Source organism: Centropristis striata, chromosome 14 (genome assembly GCF_030273125.1).
Source record: "Centropristis striata isolate RG_2023a ecotype Rhode Island chromosome 14, C.striata_1.0, whole genome shotgun sequence".
NCBI lineage: Eukaryota > Metazoa > Chordata > Actinopteri > Perciformes > Serranidae > Centropristis > Centropristis striata.
The window spans coordinates 29,309,131-29,327,513 of NC_081530.1; the positions used below are offsets into that span (position 1 = coordinate 29,309,131).

General features: G+C 40.3%; 1 protein-coding gene across 1 annotated transcript in view; it reads left to right on the forward strand.

Annotated features, from left to right (window-relative positions):
* The first annotated feature begins 3,780 nt into the window (after positions 1 to 3,780).
* Positions 3,781 to 18,383, forward strand: part of rapgef5a (Rap guanine nucleotide exchange factor (GEF) 5a) — a 54,530-nt gene continuing 39,927 nt past the window's right edge. Inside the window, exons 1-4 of the mRNA XM_059349187.1 lie at positions 3,781 to 3,947; positions 14,040 to 14,090; positions 16,790 to 16,896; positions 17,444 to 17,565. Coding sequence (XP_059205170.1) covers positions 3,804 to 3,947; positions 14,040 to 14,090; positions 16,790 to 16,896; positions 17,444 to 17,565 — 424 coding nt within the window. The 5' untranslated portion in view covers positions 3,781 to 3,803. The remainder of the gene's footprint in view (positions 3,948 to 14,039; positions 14,091 to 16,789; positions 16,897 to 17,443; positions 17,566 to 18,383) is intronic.

The following is an 18,383-nucleotide window of genomic DNA, read 5'->3' on the forward strand; positions in this document are numbered from 1 at the left end:
TGTCTTTTCATCGCTGCCCAGCTGGTTTTCTCAGCCCTCACTCTCTACACTCTTCTTCTTCTTCATCCTCCCCTTCCCTTTATGCCTTCTTCTCAGACCGCTGTGTTCTTGCCTCTTCTTTTTTTCTCTCTTCCTTTGGCGCTTTTTTCTCCTTCCCATGGACGGAGAGCTCCATAAGAGGGGAGAGGAATTGTATCTTTGCTCAGCTCGCCACGGGCACTCTTCAATATTTAATCAAGAGTGCATTTGTTTGAAGAGAGCTCTGAATATGTGTGTGAGTGAGTGATAAAGAGAGATGTCCGACCATGTGTGTGTGTATGTGGATACTGTATTTGTATGCAGGAGAGGGGCAGAAGAAAGTGTGTATATTTGCGTGTGTGGTGACAGTTTTAGGATGAAAGGCTTTCTCCAGTCCTATGGTAATTGGTTTACTATCTCTCTCTCCCTGCTTCGGCCCTCTTGTTACTCTTGCGCTTTCTTTCCCCATCTCCTCTTTTACTCCACTTCCCCTCCCCCTATAATCCATTCTTCTGCCTGTGCATCATCGTGTAACCCCGGTGTACTGTATAGTACTGTCTGTGCATTACTATGTAGGGCTCATTCATTCAAATGCTGTACTATCAGGTTTATTTGATTTTGCTGTGTGTGCATATGTGACTGTGTGTGCATGTGTATGTGCGTGTCTCAGCGGCTGGTCTCAGTGGGTCCCCGGGGACCGCAGAGCAGCATATTTCATCATCCTCCAGACTCGGCACAAGAAAGCCCAAAGTCCCCTCCTCTTCTTTTGCTTCTTCAGCAATTCAGCAAACAGAGTGTTTTCCTTCTTTCACTTTCAGGCGTCTGCTGAAAATACAAATTCTGCTGCTTTCTTCAGATTTACTGAAGAGCTATTGAAGTTTCTAGTCATGTGCTGCACACTAACTCCTAACTGAAGTCCTTTGAAAACCATAGCTTCTCCACTTCTGTGGAGAAAGAACGCTGATTCTCCTCAGTCTTGACAAATGTGACTCGTGTCCTGTGCATGATGCCAATTGCATGGATTATATTAAAATGTCCAGTAGCTTTGTTGTATTTCAGTGCATGCGAAAATCCTCAGTAGCATCTTTGGCAGCATTTCCCTCAACAGTAATGTCTCCTCCTCAAAGCTGACCATTGTTTCATGGCTGTCCACCAAATCTCAACAGGCAGCTATCTGAACGATGATCTGAAAAGTAACTGATGGGCTTGAGTTCTCATTAATTGTGTTTAGCTCTCCTTTAGCACTTTGGCAGATTATAGCGTACATGAGGCCAGACATGAAGCTTTTTTTCTGCTGCCGGGTAGATCACAATCAGATTAGAAAGTTTTCAGGAGCTTTAATGATGATCAATTGACATTTCCAACATGATGGATAAAAAAGAAGTTGTGTAGGTCTTTCTCCCTCTGACCAGAATTGTAGGCTTTTCTTTTGGCCTCCGTCTCTACCTCAGCCTTGCAAACTGTTGGCTGCTACTTGGTTTCTGTACAACAATCATAGGGACACACAAAGCTGGCTGTAAAACCCCAGGATGCAAACACAGACTTTATAAAATAATGGACATTGTCACATGATGTCACATATTGGTCTGTGGACAAAATTGACATCATGTATTGAAGAAGACATAATATATCAATTAAGACCATAAACTCATTAGGAAAATGACCACTGAGCTAATAAATAAAGTTACAAGTAGGGTAATTTTCTCATAGATTTCTACACAGTAGGACTTCTTATCGGAGTTGCCCCCTGCTGGCCATTAGAAAGAATGCAGATTTAAGAGACTTCCACATTGACTTCACTTTTTAGATCTGGAGGTTGTTGCTTGATGGCCTAATGTAGTAAATCCCAGAAAGACCCTGTATCCACAATTAAAAAAAAGATCCCAAAACCCAAACAATACAACATCTTAATCAAAAAATGCTTCCTAAGCCTATTCCCAATAGACAGAGCTGCTGTGGCCCAATTATATAGTATGCAATGTCAGTTTCATCAAGGTGACAGTGAATACCAAAGTTAGTGTATCTGTGTTGAATATAGCCGAGCAAGCCACTGTTTATCAACTCATTACGTGTGTGTGGGTGTTATCCAGCTGCTTAACAGTACGTATAGTGGCCCATCTGACAGCAATGGTGTTGGTATAATCTGAGTCCCTGAAAGGGGCCAATTATCCCAGATTACAAATCCTATCAGGAAAGCAGACTCGACATCTGAGTTATACAACTGAACCCACTGCACTCAGGCTGAACTCTGCTCAGATTTGTGTCATCTAGAGTATCAGGCTCAGATCCTCTTGGATCTACTGAATTAAAATTAATTCTCTTTCAGATAATTTTCACTTGTAATCTTTATTTAAATTTAATGCACTTTCACCAGCTTCCCAAGAGGCCTGAGCTCTTTTTCAACACATGCCGTGGATTTCTTCTTGTCCCATTATTGTCACACATAAAACTCAAAGTTAATGGTTGGACGATTTCACACAGTCATATTATTATCTTTCAATATCAGCAAATATGTTGTCTAATGTGTGCCAATATGAAAACTTTTTTACAGAACATATACTGAAGAAAATAATACTTTGTAAATGGTGTTAGCTATTTATTTTTATTTTGACGTTATTTTTGATAAACTATTTATTAAAAATGTGTATTACTGTATGTATTCTTTATTTTTTCAGTGTTCATTTCTTGAATTGCTTGACAATGTAATGTATGTATTATGTGTAAATATTATTCAATAAAGTTATTTATCTAAGAAAGCAGCCTTCTGAGTACCTATGCATTGTCATAATGGTGCAAAATCAGTGCACAATCCTCAGTAATCTTTGAATTTACCCCCCTCCATAATCTGTATTTCTCTCAATAACCCCATATCGATCTGGCTGTTATGCAGGTTATAACAGCCAACTTTTTGGGTCAGGCTTTAGCTTACACATAGGAGGCTCAAACTAGGACCTCTGCTATAAACACACACTGCCTCTAACAAAGCAAGAGTAAAGAGTTTAAAGTATGTCTCATGATGACTATTAGCACTATGAAAATGTATACGGTGGGGCACCACATGAGAGACAGTGTCACATCTTAAACACTTCACAGCTGTGGAGGGGACAATGCAGGACAAAATACACTTTCAAACCTGGAACATACTGTATAGGCTTTACTATACAGCCTATACAGCCTTACACGCGCGCGCGCGCACACACACACACACACACACACAGACTCTGTGGCTGCTCTTTGTTTACTTTTGGAAATTTGAGCCAGGTAATGTGGTGACGTAGCCCTGCGAGATCCTTCTGCTTATTTTCTCCCTCCCCCACTTTACTATTACCTTTGGAAGTGCGTTAAATTTCCATATGACATGAATAAACATTGAAATGTAAACTGCAGCGGTACAGCAGTTAATGGTTGATGGTTTGACACGAAACTCGCTCTTTTACTTCGTCAGACTGGTCAGAGAATGAAAGGTGGAAGTGATGCAATGTTTCTATGCACCTGTGACCCCCCCCCCCCCCCCCCCCCCCACACACACACACACACACACACAATCAACCTGGTAGTACTGAGGAGTAGGACGCGCGAGCCATTGGGTGGAGCAGCAGCATCGCGTGCTGCGGATACATTCAGTTGGTCGTTAACGCAGCGCCGGTTTGGTTGCAGATGCAGGTCGCGGGGGGAAATGGCGAACGGGCGCGGGCGGTGGTGCGCCTCGTGAGGATACGGTAGACACCCGGAGCGGAGGCAGGCGGCGGCAGCTGGAGGACACACCGGAGACGGTAAAAGGCACCATGGAGGACTCCGAGCCCGCAGAGGACGGCTTGCTCGCGGGCTTGCGGTGGAACCGGAGCGCACGGGACCAGGCTCAGCTCAAACACAAAATCCGGGATCTGCCGGGGCTACTCAAGCACGGACTGCACCTGCGGAAGAAGAGCGTGAGTATTTCAAACCGACCGCCGACTGACTGACTGACCGACTGTCCGTCCTTCCGTGTTTTATGTTTGATGAACGTTAGTAACGGCTGACGGTTTTATCTTTTCAACCGCGAGCTACCCCGACACCTCTCTGTGCCGCGAGGCTGTTTCGTAACCCCGTCACGACTCAGGTGTTTTCATTTTGTTACAAGCATTACTGTCGCAGAGGGTGTGTGTGTGTGTGTGTGTGTGTGTGTGTGTGTGTGTGTAGGTGTGTGTGTAGGTGTGCGTGTGCTACATCCATAATAACTAGAATTGCTGTTGGACACCATACCTTCACACTCCGGTAGTCAAGGCAACACTACCCCCCCCCCCCCCCCCCCCCCCCTATTTATTCACTATACACACACCTATACATACACTTAGAAATACACACTCTTACAAATCTATATTTATATACATAGGTGTAAGCTGTACACATTATATTTTCATCACTGAGTAATAAGTAACCTGTTATAAAATATGAAAATTGAGTCTCCTTTCAGTTCTGAGAGGTCAAGGTGTTTTTTTTTCAAATGCCTTGTTTTCTCCCATTGAACTATCAAGAACTCAAAAATATTTACCTTAAAATGACATGACAAATAATAGCGGAGATCATTATTAATACTGCTAATAGATGCTACACTCCTTAATTTGGTGCAAAAAAAAGACATTAAAAAAGATGTGAAAAAATTGAACACACAGTGAGCCCACATTTTTGAATGTTTTCCACTGTTGGCAGCTTCTTCATCATAATGGATGGTGAGAAATTGGAAAATGCCAGCTATGTTGAGATGAATTAACATTACCTCAACACAAACAGCAGTACCATTTGTCCAAGAGTTTATCAATATTTCTACCAGATCTCGATTCCCATCCCTATATTTGACTAATTGTTCCATCTCAATTCTGTTGTAAATAAACACCCAGTTCAAATGGCAACTTTGTACATCAACCAAAAAAAAAAATCCTCTCATGGGTTCTCTGGTAGTGTTTTGTGATAACTGTACTAGTAAGCAGTAAATGTGTGTGACATGCTGTGCCCTGATGTGGAACGAGCACACCTGACAAGCCAAATATCTGCTCACAGTGTCAGCTCTGCTCATCTTCATCATCATCGGTGGCAGCCAGGAGAAAACGTGTCCCTGATTGCCTCTGTGGGAATCAGGGAGAGAGTGCCAAGACTTCTTGTCCCTACTGGTGCCAAATGTGCTAAAAATATGCAACATTTTGGACCGAGGACATGAACAGTTTATGTCATGTTACGTCTTGTTATTTCAAGTGATGTCTAAAGGACTTACATGAAGAGGCTGCTCAGTGTTCCTGTTACCTGTCTGATTAATAAGATTAAATTATCTAAGTGTGGTAACAATCAACCATAGTTAATCCTGTAATGAATATGAAAATATAAAAGTTGAGGTAAAAAAAGATTCCAGAATACATACATAACATAATAATGAAACCATAAAAAAATTGATGAATGAATGGTTTTTTTTGCTATTGAGTATTACAGAAGTATCCAAATTATGAAGCTACATCGATCACGTCAGGAGCTGGATCGCACTCAAAATAGCAGACTGTGTTTCAATCATTTAACTGTCCAGAGCTGAAGGGAAGGAAAGAGGGGAATACTGCAGGAAAAATGTCGTCTTCTCCTTCTTCTGTCTTCATCTAACTTAGTGTGTGCGTGCTTGTGTGGGTGAGTGTGATGAGGCATGGGTAAGTAGTGTAAAGGTATGGTTGTTCTGTGCAGACTGGTTCTCTCCAGACGCTGGCAGGCTGCTATGCTTCACCTGGCTCACTCTTGTTTTTATATGCATGTATAAATTCTCCAGAAAGATGTGTGAGGAGAACCGCCATGGATTGTTTTTGCACTGCACTGTAATGACACGCAGAATTGGAAACACTAAAAAGAAAATCAGGATATGATCTCAAATCGCAGTATCTCTTCCAGAGGTTGACCCCTGCACACCTTTTACCTTTTTTTTTTGATACGTGCAGAATCTTGAGCTGTTTTATGTATTTGTTCTCATATTCAGAGCCCTGCAAAAGTGCAACACATGTGACATTAGCAGATTTTCACATTTCCTCGTGTTCTTCTTTGATGTTCGCCGACAGCTTATAAACTGAACTGTTGTGTTGCACAGAGCCATCTGTCGCCTTTGGTTCCAGCCTGCAGCAGTCTCACCTTTGAGAATCCTGTCTTGCATTATTCTGTGTTGTGACTTGCTCTGGTATTTGTCCTTCATTGGCTTCAATATGATGGGAGCAGAGAAGTCTGCTTAAATGAACCAACTTTTTAACTTCCAGTACACTTCCCAGTCTTCTCTGTACTGTAGCTACGCTGTAGAAATATCCATCTTTCCTCCTCCACTAAATAGTTGGCCACAGCTCAGTCAAATGGCAGATTTTAGAGCCACTTGAGTGGTGAGCCAAAGTCACTTTGGACACACACACACACACACACACACACACACACACACACAGGTGAACTATGTGTTATTTAAACATTACGACTTGTGGCCTTCATCAGGGTCATCATGAAACACTTTACATACATGATTTAAATAGGGTAGGTATGTAAATATGAAAGGCAACCAATCATGTTCATCTGCACACATATTTGCCAACTCCTCTTTTGTAGGTGCCACACCTGCAAAAGAGGCATGGGCAAACGGTCATGTGGCTATAGACCAATCGGGATAATGAAGCATGTGGGGTATCCAATAAGAGACATGGATGACAACATTTTGGTCCAGTTTGTAAAGGTTAACCTTTGTCCCTTCTCCGTGCACCTTGAAGTAAGTGAAGTTAAGCCAGAAGTACTCTTATTCTACAGCTTTAAGTCACTTACCAATACATGAGTCCTGTGGACTTCACGTTTTATTTTGTCAGAGTATAACATACTGGTGAGGAAATGTAGCTGAGGTAGTCCTAGGCTTAGGCTGACATTGCTTTAGCTGGCTGGGCAGGAGAGAGAGGTGCTGATAGGTCAAGCTGATGTTTAAATCTCCGCCAGGCTGAAAACAACCCTTACCAAGTCTTTTGAAGGGAACAGTCTGGCCTTTGTTGGGGCTTAAAAACTAATATCCATTGAAAAGTTAGGTCTCATTTTGAATCAGAACATCTGAAAAATATCATACAAGATGAATAAATCAATCGTCTTCACTGCCAACTTGACGATAAGGGAGCCAAGAGGGACAGTTAAGTGAGTCTGAACTTTTTTTAGGAGGGGAGAGGAAAAGACACACCTGGCGATGAGAACTGCACTCAGTGCACTTTTCTAGTTGCTATGGTTATCCAACAATACCCTCAAGTCCCAGGTTTTCTGCTACCAGTTTTACTGTAGACTGTTAGTCTTAGTTGGATATTGTTGCTGACATCAAAATAGAGGAAGAGCAGTGTGTTTGTCAGTGTGGGACAGGAAACTTTGTTCACAGATTATAAAGCTGCCAACATTAATCAGTAGCACAATTTTCACAAATAATCTAAAAGCAGCTAAATAATGCCTTTGTGTTTCGGTTGCAGCTTTTTTTGCACCTTTCAAGCTTTCTTTAATGCATTTATCGCAGATTACTCGTTGGAAATTACACTGCTTCCTCCAGCTGATACCAGATTTTTCATCTTTAAATGAGACATTTGAATGTGTATTATAAAATATACACATAATGTATGTGACCACAAGTTATAAAGTCAAAGCTCCTGAATGCAATACCCTACTGCCACAAAAACACTGTATGGGAATTTACAGTATGCTGCTCAAAACACATAATTTAGGCTGTGAAATGAGATTATTACAGTCATAATGTTGAGGCAGATTTTATGAACACTGTCTTAGAGGGTAGTTGATGATATTCCTCAGAAGATTATCTCATTTCTGCATTATACATGCAGCAAAACAGTGGCTTGTGATGTGTTTTTATGTCTGCCAGCAATATTTCACATCCATAACTGCATTATACATTGAGATAAGAAAGATGAAAGGGCAAGTGAGGGATAGAGAGAGAGGCACAGAAAATTCACACCCACTTATTGTAGAAACCTATGCACGCTGACTAGAATTACAGTATTTAACTCAAAAGATTAGTATAGTGAGAGACCCGATATTACTTTAAGTTTTATTAACAACTTGGATATGAATTTCAATTTAGGAATACACTTTACTTATTGATCAGGACATTTATATGCTTTAAAAAAACGTTAAAAAAACACATAATGTAGTAAAAATGGTTTCAAACCTTTTAGGGATTTGTATTGAAGTACAAAATCAATTCACAAAGTAAACGAGTTTGAATCCCACTTTGACGTATCAACATGATATTCCTCATATTATTGATTAGAAGTCAAACACATTTTTATGGAAGCCTGTTTTAAAAGAACATTAAGTGGAAGATATTGGCATACATCTATTTTCAAAGAAAATAGTCAGCATATATAGCATATAGTGAAAAACGCTCATCACATTTTGAAAAAACAATTCAATTTGACAGAAATCAAAACCCCAAGATGTAATATGTGCACTTTATTTGCACTCAACCTTGACTTGACTGCTCAGCAACACTTTATCATGGCTACCATTCCAGTAATTTGATACTTTAAACAAATAGATACATCTTTTTATTTGGCTGTTTGCTTTGATTGCTGTGACTAATGTCCCATGTCGTCCTTCTATGTGTTTTTACCCTTTACTGCAAAACAAATTTCCCCTCGAGGGACAATAAAGATTTAAACTAAACTGAAGCTTTTCAGTTTACTGTTATAGTGAATACAGAAAACCAGCAAGTATCCACATTTGAAAAGCTTAAACAACTGAGTTTTTGTCACTTCGGCTTTAAAAATGGCTTATATAATTATTCATTCATTATCTTTAACCGCTTATCCGCACTTGGATCGTGGGGGGCTGAAGCCGATGCCATCTGACATTGGGCAAGAGGCGGGTACACCCTGGACAGGTCACCAGACTATCAGGGCTGACACATAGAGACGGACAATCACGCTCTCATTCACACCTACAGGCAATTTAGAGTCACCAATTAAACCTAAGTGCATGTATTTGGACTGTGGGAGGAAGCTGGAGTTTTCAGTGAAAACCCATGCTGACACAGGGTTAACATGCAAACTCTACACAGTCGAACTGGCGACCCCCTTGCTGTGAGGCAAGAGTGCTAACCACTACACCACCGTGTAGCCCTGCTTATATTATTAATATATAAAAAATATTTATACTTATATTTGGGGCTGGGTATCATTCACACATAATTGATAACTGATTGGTACTTGTACTGGTATCTTTACTTTGATACTGGTACCTGAACAAAGCATTTTGGATACCAATTTTCTAAAAACAATTGAAACTTTATTTTTCTTGCAACATAATGCATATCGAAACAAATCTTTATTTCCATTTCTCAGCTTCTTTACAACTATTGGATGCACACTGTTGTCAAACCTCTCAAAATGCAACAGCACACACAAATGAGCTGTGTCCCTGTGTGTAACATAGTGTTTTTCCTGTTATACGACACGTACCGGCATTATTAGATCTTGGTACCGGCATGTTGCATGCTTATTGGCTCACTGACGCTGATGACATTTACTCCTTATGTATTGAAATGGATAAGTCCTGAAATTAGTCTGTTATCAACACGTATACTATAGATCACTGAAGTGTTGGTTAGCCAAAGGTCATGTGTGCTGGCTGTTAGGCGTGGGCTGACAGGTGGATTTCTCTACAGCTTTAATGTCTGTTAGTCTATTTGTGTGTGTGTGTATGTGTGTGTGTGTGTCTATTGTGCTGTAGCTGCTTTGATGTCTCCATTTTGACTTTCTTGTATGACGAATCTGTCGAGGAGTCGACAGGAGCTTAGTGTGAATGTGAAGTGTGTGTGTGTGTGTGAGGGGGCTTGCCAAGCATACTGTGCTACAGCTCTACACTGTGCTCAGCAATCTAATCGTAGAGTAATCCATTTCTTGCAGATAATGACCCCGCTCTCTGCTGCTCTCTCTCTCCCTGTATACACACTTTGAAGTCATCACACAGATAAGCGTGTCAGCATGTGCTCTCTCTTTATAGCTCTCATTCCTCTCCATTCATCTTCTCTTCTCTTCTGTCACTCTCTTTCGGCCTCCGGTCCCGACAGCACTATATACCCTGTGATGGAGGAGTGTATATTTGTGAGAAAACTACAGACAAAGAGACTCGCAGGAACATGGCCAGCAGACATTTCTCTCGTCGTGTGATACAGTATGAATGAAACTCCTCTAGTGCTGGTGCGTCTGTGAAAAGAGATGATGGTGGAGAAACAAAGACCTCTCGAGAGATCTGTGTTCACCAGACCGGGAGACAAAGAGATGGAGAGATAAGATAGAGCAACCAAGACAAAAGAGAGAAAGAAGGAGCAAGACAGAGATAGCAAGAGTCAGAAACAATTTATTTAGTCTGTGTGCTTGGCTGGCTGGTGTGCTCTACTTAACCCCCAGTCCAAACACTGCATGTCGTCACACACACAAATGATGAAAAGAAGGTCTCATCTTTACTGATATCTCGGAGGACGTCCACCCCGAGCTGGCATTTTTTCGCAGCAAAAAAATTGAGCTCTTTTAAAAATGTTTTCCAGTGTGGATAAATGTGAAACTCCAGCCTTTTGTTTTATTGTGAATGGGTAAACTGCACTTTTTGACTTCCTGTCACCTCCAGCTGCATCCGTCGGCTCTCACATCTTCACAGTATTACTAACTGATGCAACTCATGATCAACAACGTTTGGTCTGTAAAATATAGGAATACAGGAAAAAATACTATTTCCTGAAACCCAAGACAGCATTTTCATATTTGTAATAAGAATTGTATGGCTCTTTATGCCTTCATTAGATAGCACAGATCAAGCAGAATGGCAAGAAAGAGACTGGGGACAACATGCAGCAAAGGGCCAAGGGCTGAAAATATGATATAAAACGCCTATTTAACAAAGTTACAGTTACAATTAAACCAAAATATGATATGACGATTGTAGTACTGATCTCTTCCAGACAAAAAAAGATTCCTTTTAAGTAAATAATTAAAAGAATACATTTAAAGTAATAATTCAGACAACATAAGTGTATCCTAAAGAAAATAAGTATACATATTTTCACTTTGCATTAATGATATTGAATCGTTGATCAGTGAATCGAGATATCCATCCAGATTGATGTATTGTTACCCCCTAGTAGCGGCTTTATTTTCAGGACTGAAAAAGTCGGATAGGTGCTTCCATACTTTTGACAGACCAAGGCTAGCTGTTTCCCCCTGTTTCCAGTCTTTATGCTAAGCTAAGCTAACTGGCTGCTTGATGTAGCGTTATATTTAATGTACACATATGAGCTTTATATCACATCTGTACATTCCTATTATAAAGAATACTGTATGTAAGCTATGCTACAGTCGCTTTCGGTAAAGTGTGTTGCAAGTGTGTATCCCCACTTTTGCTGTGTGAGTGTGACATCCCAGACAGTATCATCGCTCTAATGAGGATCACACACACTGCTCTACATCTCTCTAATCATCTATTTCATTTTCTTGCAACTCAAAGCCACGAACAGGCATTTTTCTCCCTCTCTGTCTTTGTCTCACTCACTTTTTCTCCCTTTCACGATTACAATTAAAATGATCTCTCCGTCTTTCACCCCCTTGTCTCTCTCCCGCTCCATCTGTCATGCTCATATCCCCCCATCATATATTCATAGACTGTTGTGATTTGTTCAGCCTCCCTCCCTTCTCCCCTTTTGTCCTATTGCGCGCTAACTCATTTATATTTCCTCATCTACATCCATCTTCCACAGTTGCTTAGGTGCGTTTCATTTGTTCCATCATTTCATCTCGCTGCAGCTCTGTATTCGTCATCAAGCGAAGGGCAGCAGCGATTTCTAGCACAGGCTCGATTTCCTGTGAAGGTTTCCATTGGGAGTCAAACCCACAACTCTATCAGCGATCCCGCTTCACTGACTGAGCTCACAGACCAGTTGCACTCCTATTGCAGGAGGTTCTCTCCCGTCTGTCTTTAATGAACGCTGGCAACGTGATCGTCATTCTAATGCAGTTTGCATTTTTATCACTGATGCACTACCACGGTGTTTTCAAAGCAGATGACAGAGCTGATATTTCTTTCTAAAAATTATGTATTGTTTTACGACTCCCTACAAATTAAAATCTTAATATCTTATATCTTCACTTCATTGCTATTTTTAAACCCTTGCCCTGTTTACTACTAATAAGACATCCCCCAATTTAGCATTTTATTTCAGCAAGTTTTTCTCTCTATTTTTACCCTCAATCTTCAAAGCTTTCCAAGGCCTGCTGCAGAAAAGCATGCCCTCTGCATGACCCCGCCACGGCCAAGCATTTGGTTACATGGTTAAAAAGCTTGTCAAAGAGGTTTTTGACAGTGTCATGTCCTACTTGATCCTTTCCTTCTCCTCATACATGAATATTTGTTGTGATAAAGGTCCAGTTTCCTTTGTTTTGGTTGTGTAGTTTCAGCTATTGGAAATGACATACAGGTGTATTTAACCTAAAATCACTTGCCACACCTTGATTACACAAAGATGATCTCCATTTAGCCAGTAAAAACGTAGGCGTGTCATTGTAAGGGTGGTACATTTTTCTGCTTGATCTTTGCTTAATTTAGATACTTTTGAATACTGTTCAGTTCGACATCAATAAGTCTGTTAATCATCATTATAAAGCTTTTTTAAACCACAGTAATGTTGTATAACAATAAAACCTTTCAGGAAGCATGTTTTAATGATTTCCTGCATGGGTTTGAAGGCAATAGACTTAGGTTTTAAGATATGCCTATCTTCAAGTACTGTAATGAAATGTTTTAACAAAGTAGGTTATATATATTGGCCATATATTACCAGTAAAACTCAAGACAGATTCTTTATTTTTAAGCTGGAGCAGTACTCGATATTACACTATGTGCCAGAACACTTATAATCTAATTATTTTCTTGATTAATCGATTATATGTATGTGTTTTTAAAATGTGAGGAAAAAAACATGAAAAATAGCCATCCCAGTCCAGATGATGTCCTTATTTGTCAGTCCAAAATTCAGTCTAATATGACATAAAAAAAGAGAAAAGCTGGAAAGTTCATAGACCAAAATTGCATTTCCTGCTCTATCTTCAAGAAGCATTATTAAAATAAGCAAAATTGGGCTGTGAAACATTTGAAGCAAGCTTTTATTTCAGCTGCAGAACAACCGAAACAAGGCATTACTAAATTGCATCACATTGCATTACTCAGCAGTGAAATACAGAAACAGATGTCTGCATGTAGTGCTGTTTCCGCTCTATTTGATCCAACACTTACTATCAGTTTTAATCTGTTTTATAACCAGTGTGTCACCACGGTGTCAACACCATCATCTAGCTCCTCTGGCAACATAATAATCCATAAAGATTAAGAGTTTATTTCCTGATAGGGGAAGTAGAGGTGGAGTGGATATGCCCGGGGCAAAGGCTACAGCATGATGGCATGATGGCAGAAAAGATTTATCATGCTGTCACTTTAATATTACGACAGTTGAACTGACATTTGCATTTTATTGTTGGGAATTGAACTGATAGATGTGTTTTTATTACTGTTTACATTTGTGCTGATGACAAGTGCTTGACTGAATATGTGTCACTGTTAATCTATAAGGTCAGTTAATGATTATACACTTAATAAAAAGATTCTTTGGCAAAATGTTTTACAGTCTGGTATCAGTGTATGTATGAACAATGGCTGTTAATGCTGTTGGTTTAACCAAAGCCTGACTAATGTTTTTGGAATGGTGAAACTGGTCTTTCTCATCTTAGACTCTTGTTTGTTCAGTGTATTTACTGTGTGTGTGTGTGTGTGTGTGTGTGTGTGTGTGTGTGTGTGTGTGTGTGTGTGTGTGTGTGTGTGTGTGTGTGTGTGTGTGTGTGTGTGTGTGTGTGTGTGTGTGTGTGTGTGTGTGTGTGTGTGTGTGTGTGTGTGTGTGTGTGTGTGTGTGTGTGTGTGTGTTGTGTTGGCTCTGACTGCTTGTGTGTGTTGTGTTTCAACAGCAATCACCTGACACTATCCCCGGACCGAGCACTGGACCTACTGTACACAAGGTAAGGAAACAAATGCACACACAGGTGATGTCATCATATAGTTTTGCTGTGAAACAAAAGTGTTTGTTTTGTCCAAATAAAGGTGACATCAGTGGTGATATTATTACCTCAGGCTTTTTCCAAGCTGGTTTCACCACACACACACACACACACACACACACACACACACACGTGTGGGTGAGTCTTAATTTGTCATGCATCATGATATTGCGGTTTAACAAATATTTCAGTACTGCACTCTGAATAGGCCTCAGGGCTTAAATATCTCATTTTAGTATATTTTGCTTTGAACATTGAAAACATTAGCTGAGAAATAAAAAGTTCAAAAAATGAAAGAAATCAACATCTGAAGCTTAGACCCTGCCTTTTTTATGTGCAATGCTGTTACTATTATATTTGTATCTGTTTGGTTGTTTGTCCCTCAGCAGTGTTGTATTTTTTTAATACATTTTGTTTCAGTATATTCTCTTTTATATCTAACTTCAAATACAAATGGCTATATCCTGACTGATGTGGTACCCAAAGCAGTATCACGCTGCTAAGAACTCCTCACACATGAGTACCTAGCTGGCAGAATGCCTTAAATTTGGTCTTTAGGTTTTGTTACAAGATCGAGTATTAGTCAAGAAAACATTTACTAAGAATTGATTGAACCTGGTTGCTGCAAGGTAGACCAATCAATAAACTATGGAGATTAGTGGTGAGTGCTGTTTCATTTGCGCTTCCTGACTCAAACTTTGAGAAAAACCTGTTTCAGCAAAGATAGAGTTAATTTGTCATTGTTTATCCATGATCTAATTGCCTGCCAAGTAATTTTGTTGAATTGGCAACACCCATAACTGACGAGAATGCCGATCATGGCTCAGCACACCACAGTGTGAAGTGCAATTTGAGGTCTGGCTGTGTGAGCATAATTGAACCCAGGTTCTTTGTTTGAAGGGCACCTTGAAGCCACAATGATCAGCAGTAATTGTGCTTTGAGGTTAGAAAACCCCTTTGAGCCCAAGACACATAGGTGAAATCAAATGTGTCCGTCAAATACTGCAGCTCACAGAGACTGCAGTACTCTGATTAGGACGAGAATTGACAGTACCCGAACATAACTTTATGTCTAATCCTTTTAGACAAAAAGTCTTTTCCTTTTAGCTTTTTGTCTGCAAGCAATCTGTGTTTTATCCAGGGTGATTTTTTTTAAGAAACTGTTGATGTATCGACAGGTATAACAGAGTTATCCGCCTGTAAGGTCAGAGTGTGCGCTGCTTTCTTCTTTGTGAGGCATCACAAATGGTTCAAAATGTTGGGCGGATGTAGCCACAGTACTGCTGGTTCTAACCTTGTTAACAGGATTTTAAAAATGTTTACACATAAGTGTATGGTTATTCTTCCACTGTAATTGTCACTCCTAAAAGGGTCTAAAACGTCTGGGGCTATTCATAAAACATTCAGCGTGCATGTGTATAACGCCTTAATGTACCCTGTTGATTACATTTTTTAAAACAAACACGGTTATGTTTCTAAACTGTGTTTCTCACCCTTGAGGGCTAACAAAATGTTTAAAGCTTTTTTTCCTTTGCACATCAAACATTTTAAGCCTGCATTGTTAACATCTATGTTGCTATCGGCTAGCAGTCTTCTTTCCTTTTGCTTGCGCGTTTTGTCGTTTCCTGGCTCATTAAGTTACAATCGATCAGGAAACCAATCTACCAGATTGTGTATTGTCTTTGCCATGTGTTTTCTTGGTTGCATGTGCATTATGTTCAAACAAAACAGGGACCCACTCTTACGACCATTACTCCATAGCGTTACTTGTGGTCAAAAATGTTCAGTGTTCCTGTTATGTTACAATGCAGAGGACAGTTTATCTAACACAGGGATGGGCGACTGGAGGCCCGGGGGCCGCATACGGCCCGCACCCTCACTTGAAGTGGCCCTCAGTACAACTACATGCATTTGAGCATGAAATCTTAAAAGTGCAGTGTAAAAATGCACAAAATTACTTCTTGCAATTAATGTTGGTCTGCTGTTCTTGCACTGGAAAAAAAAAGAAATCACAGTAAGTGGTGATTTTTTATTTGCTTCAAACCTTTTGTATTGCTATTTATACTGTTATACATGCATTTGAGCATTAAATATGTTAAGTTACTGCACTGCACATCATGTCTGGTTAAACACTGACCTATATGTGGCCCTGTGTTAGTGTCGATGATAAAAATGTGGCCCTCTCCAGCATTTAAGTTGCCCATCCCTGACCTAACACATGCTCCACCATCCTTCAAAGTTCTACTGCAGTCATTTGCAAAATCTGCTTCAATGAGTGAATCTTCCATGTTGTAACATAATGTGAATGGAGCCCTTATCAAGCAGACCCTGCTCTGTCACGTGTTAACTTGAATATGAATTAAGCAGAACAAGCAGCCCATGTAAATAGCTTAATTGAAATACGGTCTTATTTACCGTAGCGTCAATAGCGAGATTATTGCAAAGCGTGTAGACACAGTCAATGTTTCATTCCTCAGGGGGAAAAAATCGAGCTGTCCTTGTGAGCTTGTTGTCAATGACAGCATGTAGGCACATTCGCTCTCTGCAGTCTAATGCTCATGTCCAAAACAATACTGGGACAAGAATTTTGTCAGTGTTCAGATTAAGTAAAAAAAAAAGGTGCAAAAACACATTTTGATGTGATTCTGTGTCTGTGTCAGTCTTGTTCCCAGAGCTTTCCATGTGCTGGTCGGGCTGTGAGGAATGCCTTCCTCTCTCATGGACCATACCCGGCTAAAGACAAGATACACCTGGCCAGAATCATACGGTACACTTGTCTCTGTTTGTGTGTCTGTCTTTGTGCAGGGATGAATCGATGTGTCTGGTGGAGCATGTACACTGACTCACCAGTCACTGTTGGGCCCTGTTCTGATTGGCCAGTCAAGTTGTTTATGCAGTAAGATGAGCAAGTGTGACGTAGACATTATATAGCAGAGAACAAGATGGTCCGGCAATACATGCACTCTCATGCAATATTCTGTGCATACAATGACTACAGATGCATGCAAAGAGCATGTGAACATCTGGACAAAAATATAAATAGGCACTCTTCAACCGTCATCACACACCCACACAAACAAACACCTACGCACATACACGGGGAGTTTTTCCTGGGGGAAAGTAGACGGAAAGTATTCAGTGTATTCAGAGGAAAAGGCTTACACAAAACTAATGAATAATCAATGGATATTGATTAAATAAAAAAAGACAAGCCTTGTGCTGAGGGAAGAAGTGTGTGTATGTGCGTGTGGCTGTACTTGTGTGCTAAATATGTGTGTGTGTGTGTGTGTGTGTGTGTGTGTGTGTTTTAACAGGCGTAGCTACGTGGGCGTGGAGCTGGTGCAGTGGCTGTGTGAGCAGTGTGTATATGTGCGCTGTCGGACTACTGGTGTGCGTGTCTGGCAGGTGCTGCTGGAGCTGGGAGTCCTGCTGTCTGGTAAAAACACACACACACACACACACACACACACACACACACACACACACACACACACACACATACTAAGATGCCTGAAGGTTTTTAGTGTGCTTCCAGTGACTTTAGCAACAATCAACACATGTGTTTAAAGACATATGATGAACCAGTTCACCAGGTTCATCTATTCTCCAACAGAATAGAGAGATAAATTAACTGCTTCATTCACCAGGTGGCTCTTTCATCCCAAACATCCTCCTTCATTATTTACCAAAGCCCAAGTTAAAAACGAACATTTTACTGCATGCTAAACCTTCTGAGAAACTGTAAATCTCCAATCACTATGGATGTGACTCATATTTCTCTATTTTAGGGCTTTTCAAAAGAAAATGTAGAAATCATGTGTATTATTCATATTACTTTAACCCTGTGTTGTTGAAAATACACACAGTATGCTTTGGATGACACATCATTGTTAAGTATGTATAATATTCAAAGGCAATTAAAGTTTCTTTCATGAACAAGCAAACCTAATCCCCTTGAGGCCGCCTGCTTTGGGACATTTGCTCAGGTGCAATTCATTGGTCTGGTTAATCCACCATAACTGATACAAAGAGTTTATCCAGCTTTTTATTGTTGTCACCATGTCTCTACTTAGAACTGAAACATGTACGTTTAACATGATTTGTTATTATCAAACAGTCAACAATGGCCTAGGCTCCCATTTCAATACATTCAAATAAAGCAAGAAGCAGTGCTTGACCTGCCTGATATGTTTAGGAAAGTTTCCGTCTGAAGGCTCTGTAATTAATAATACCTTCATCAGGTATTATTATAGG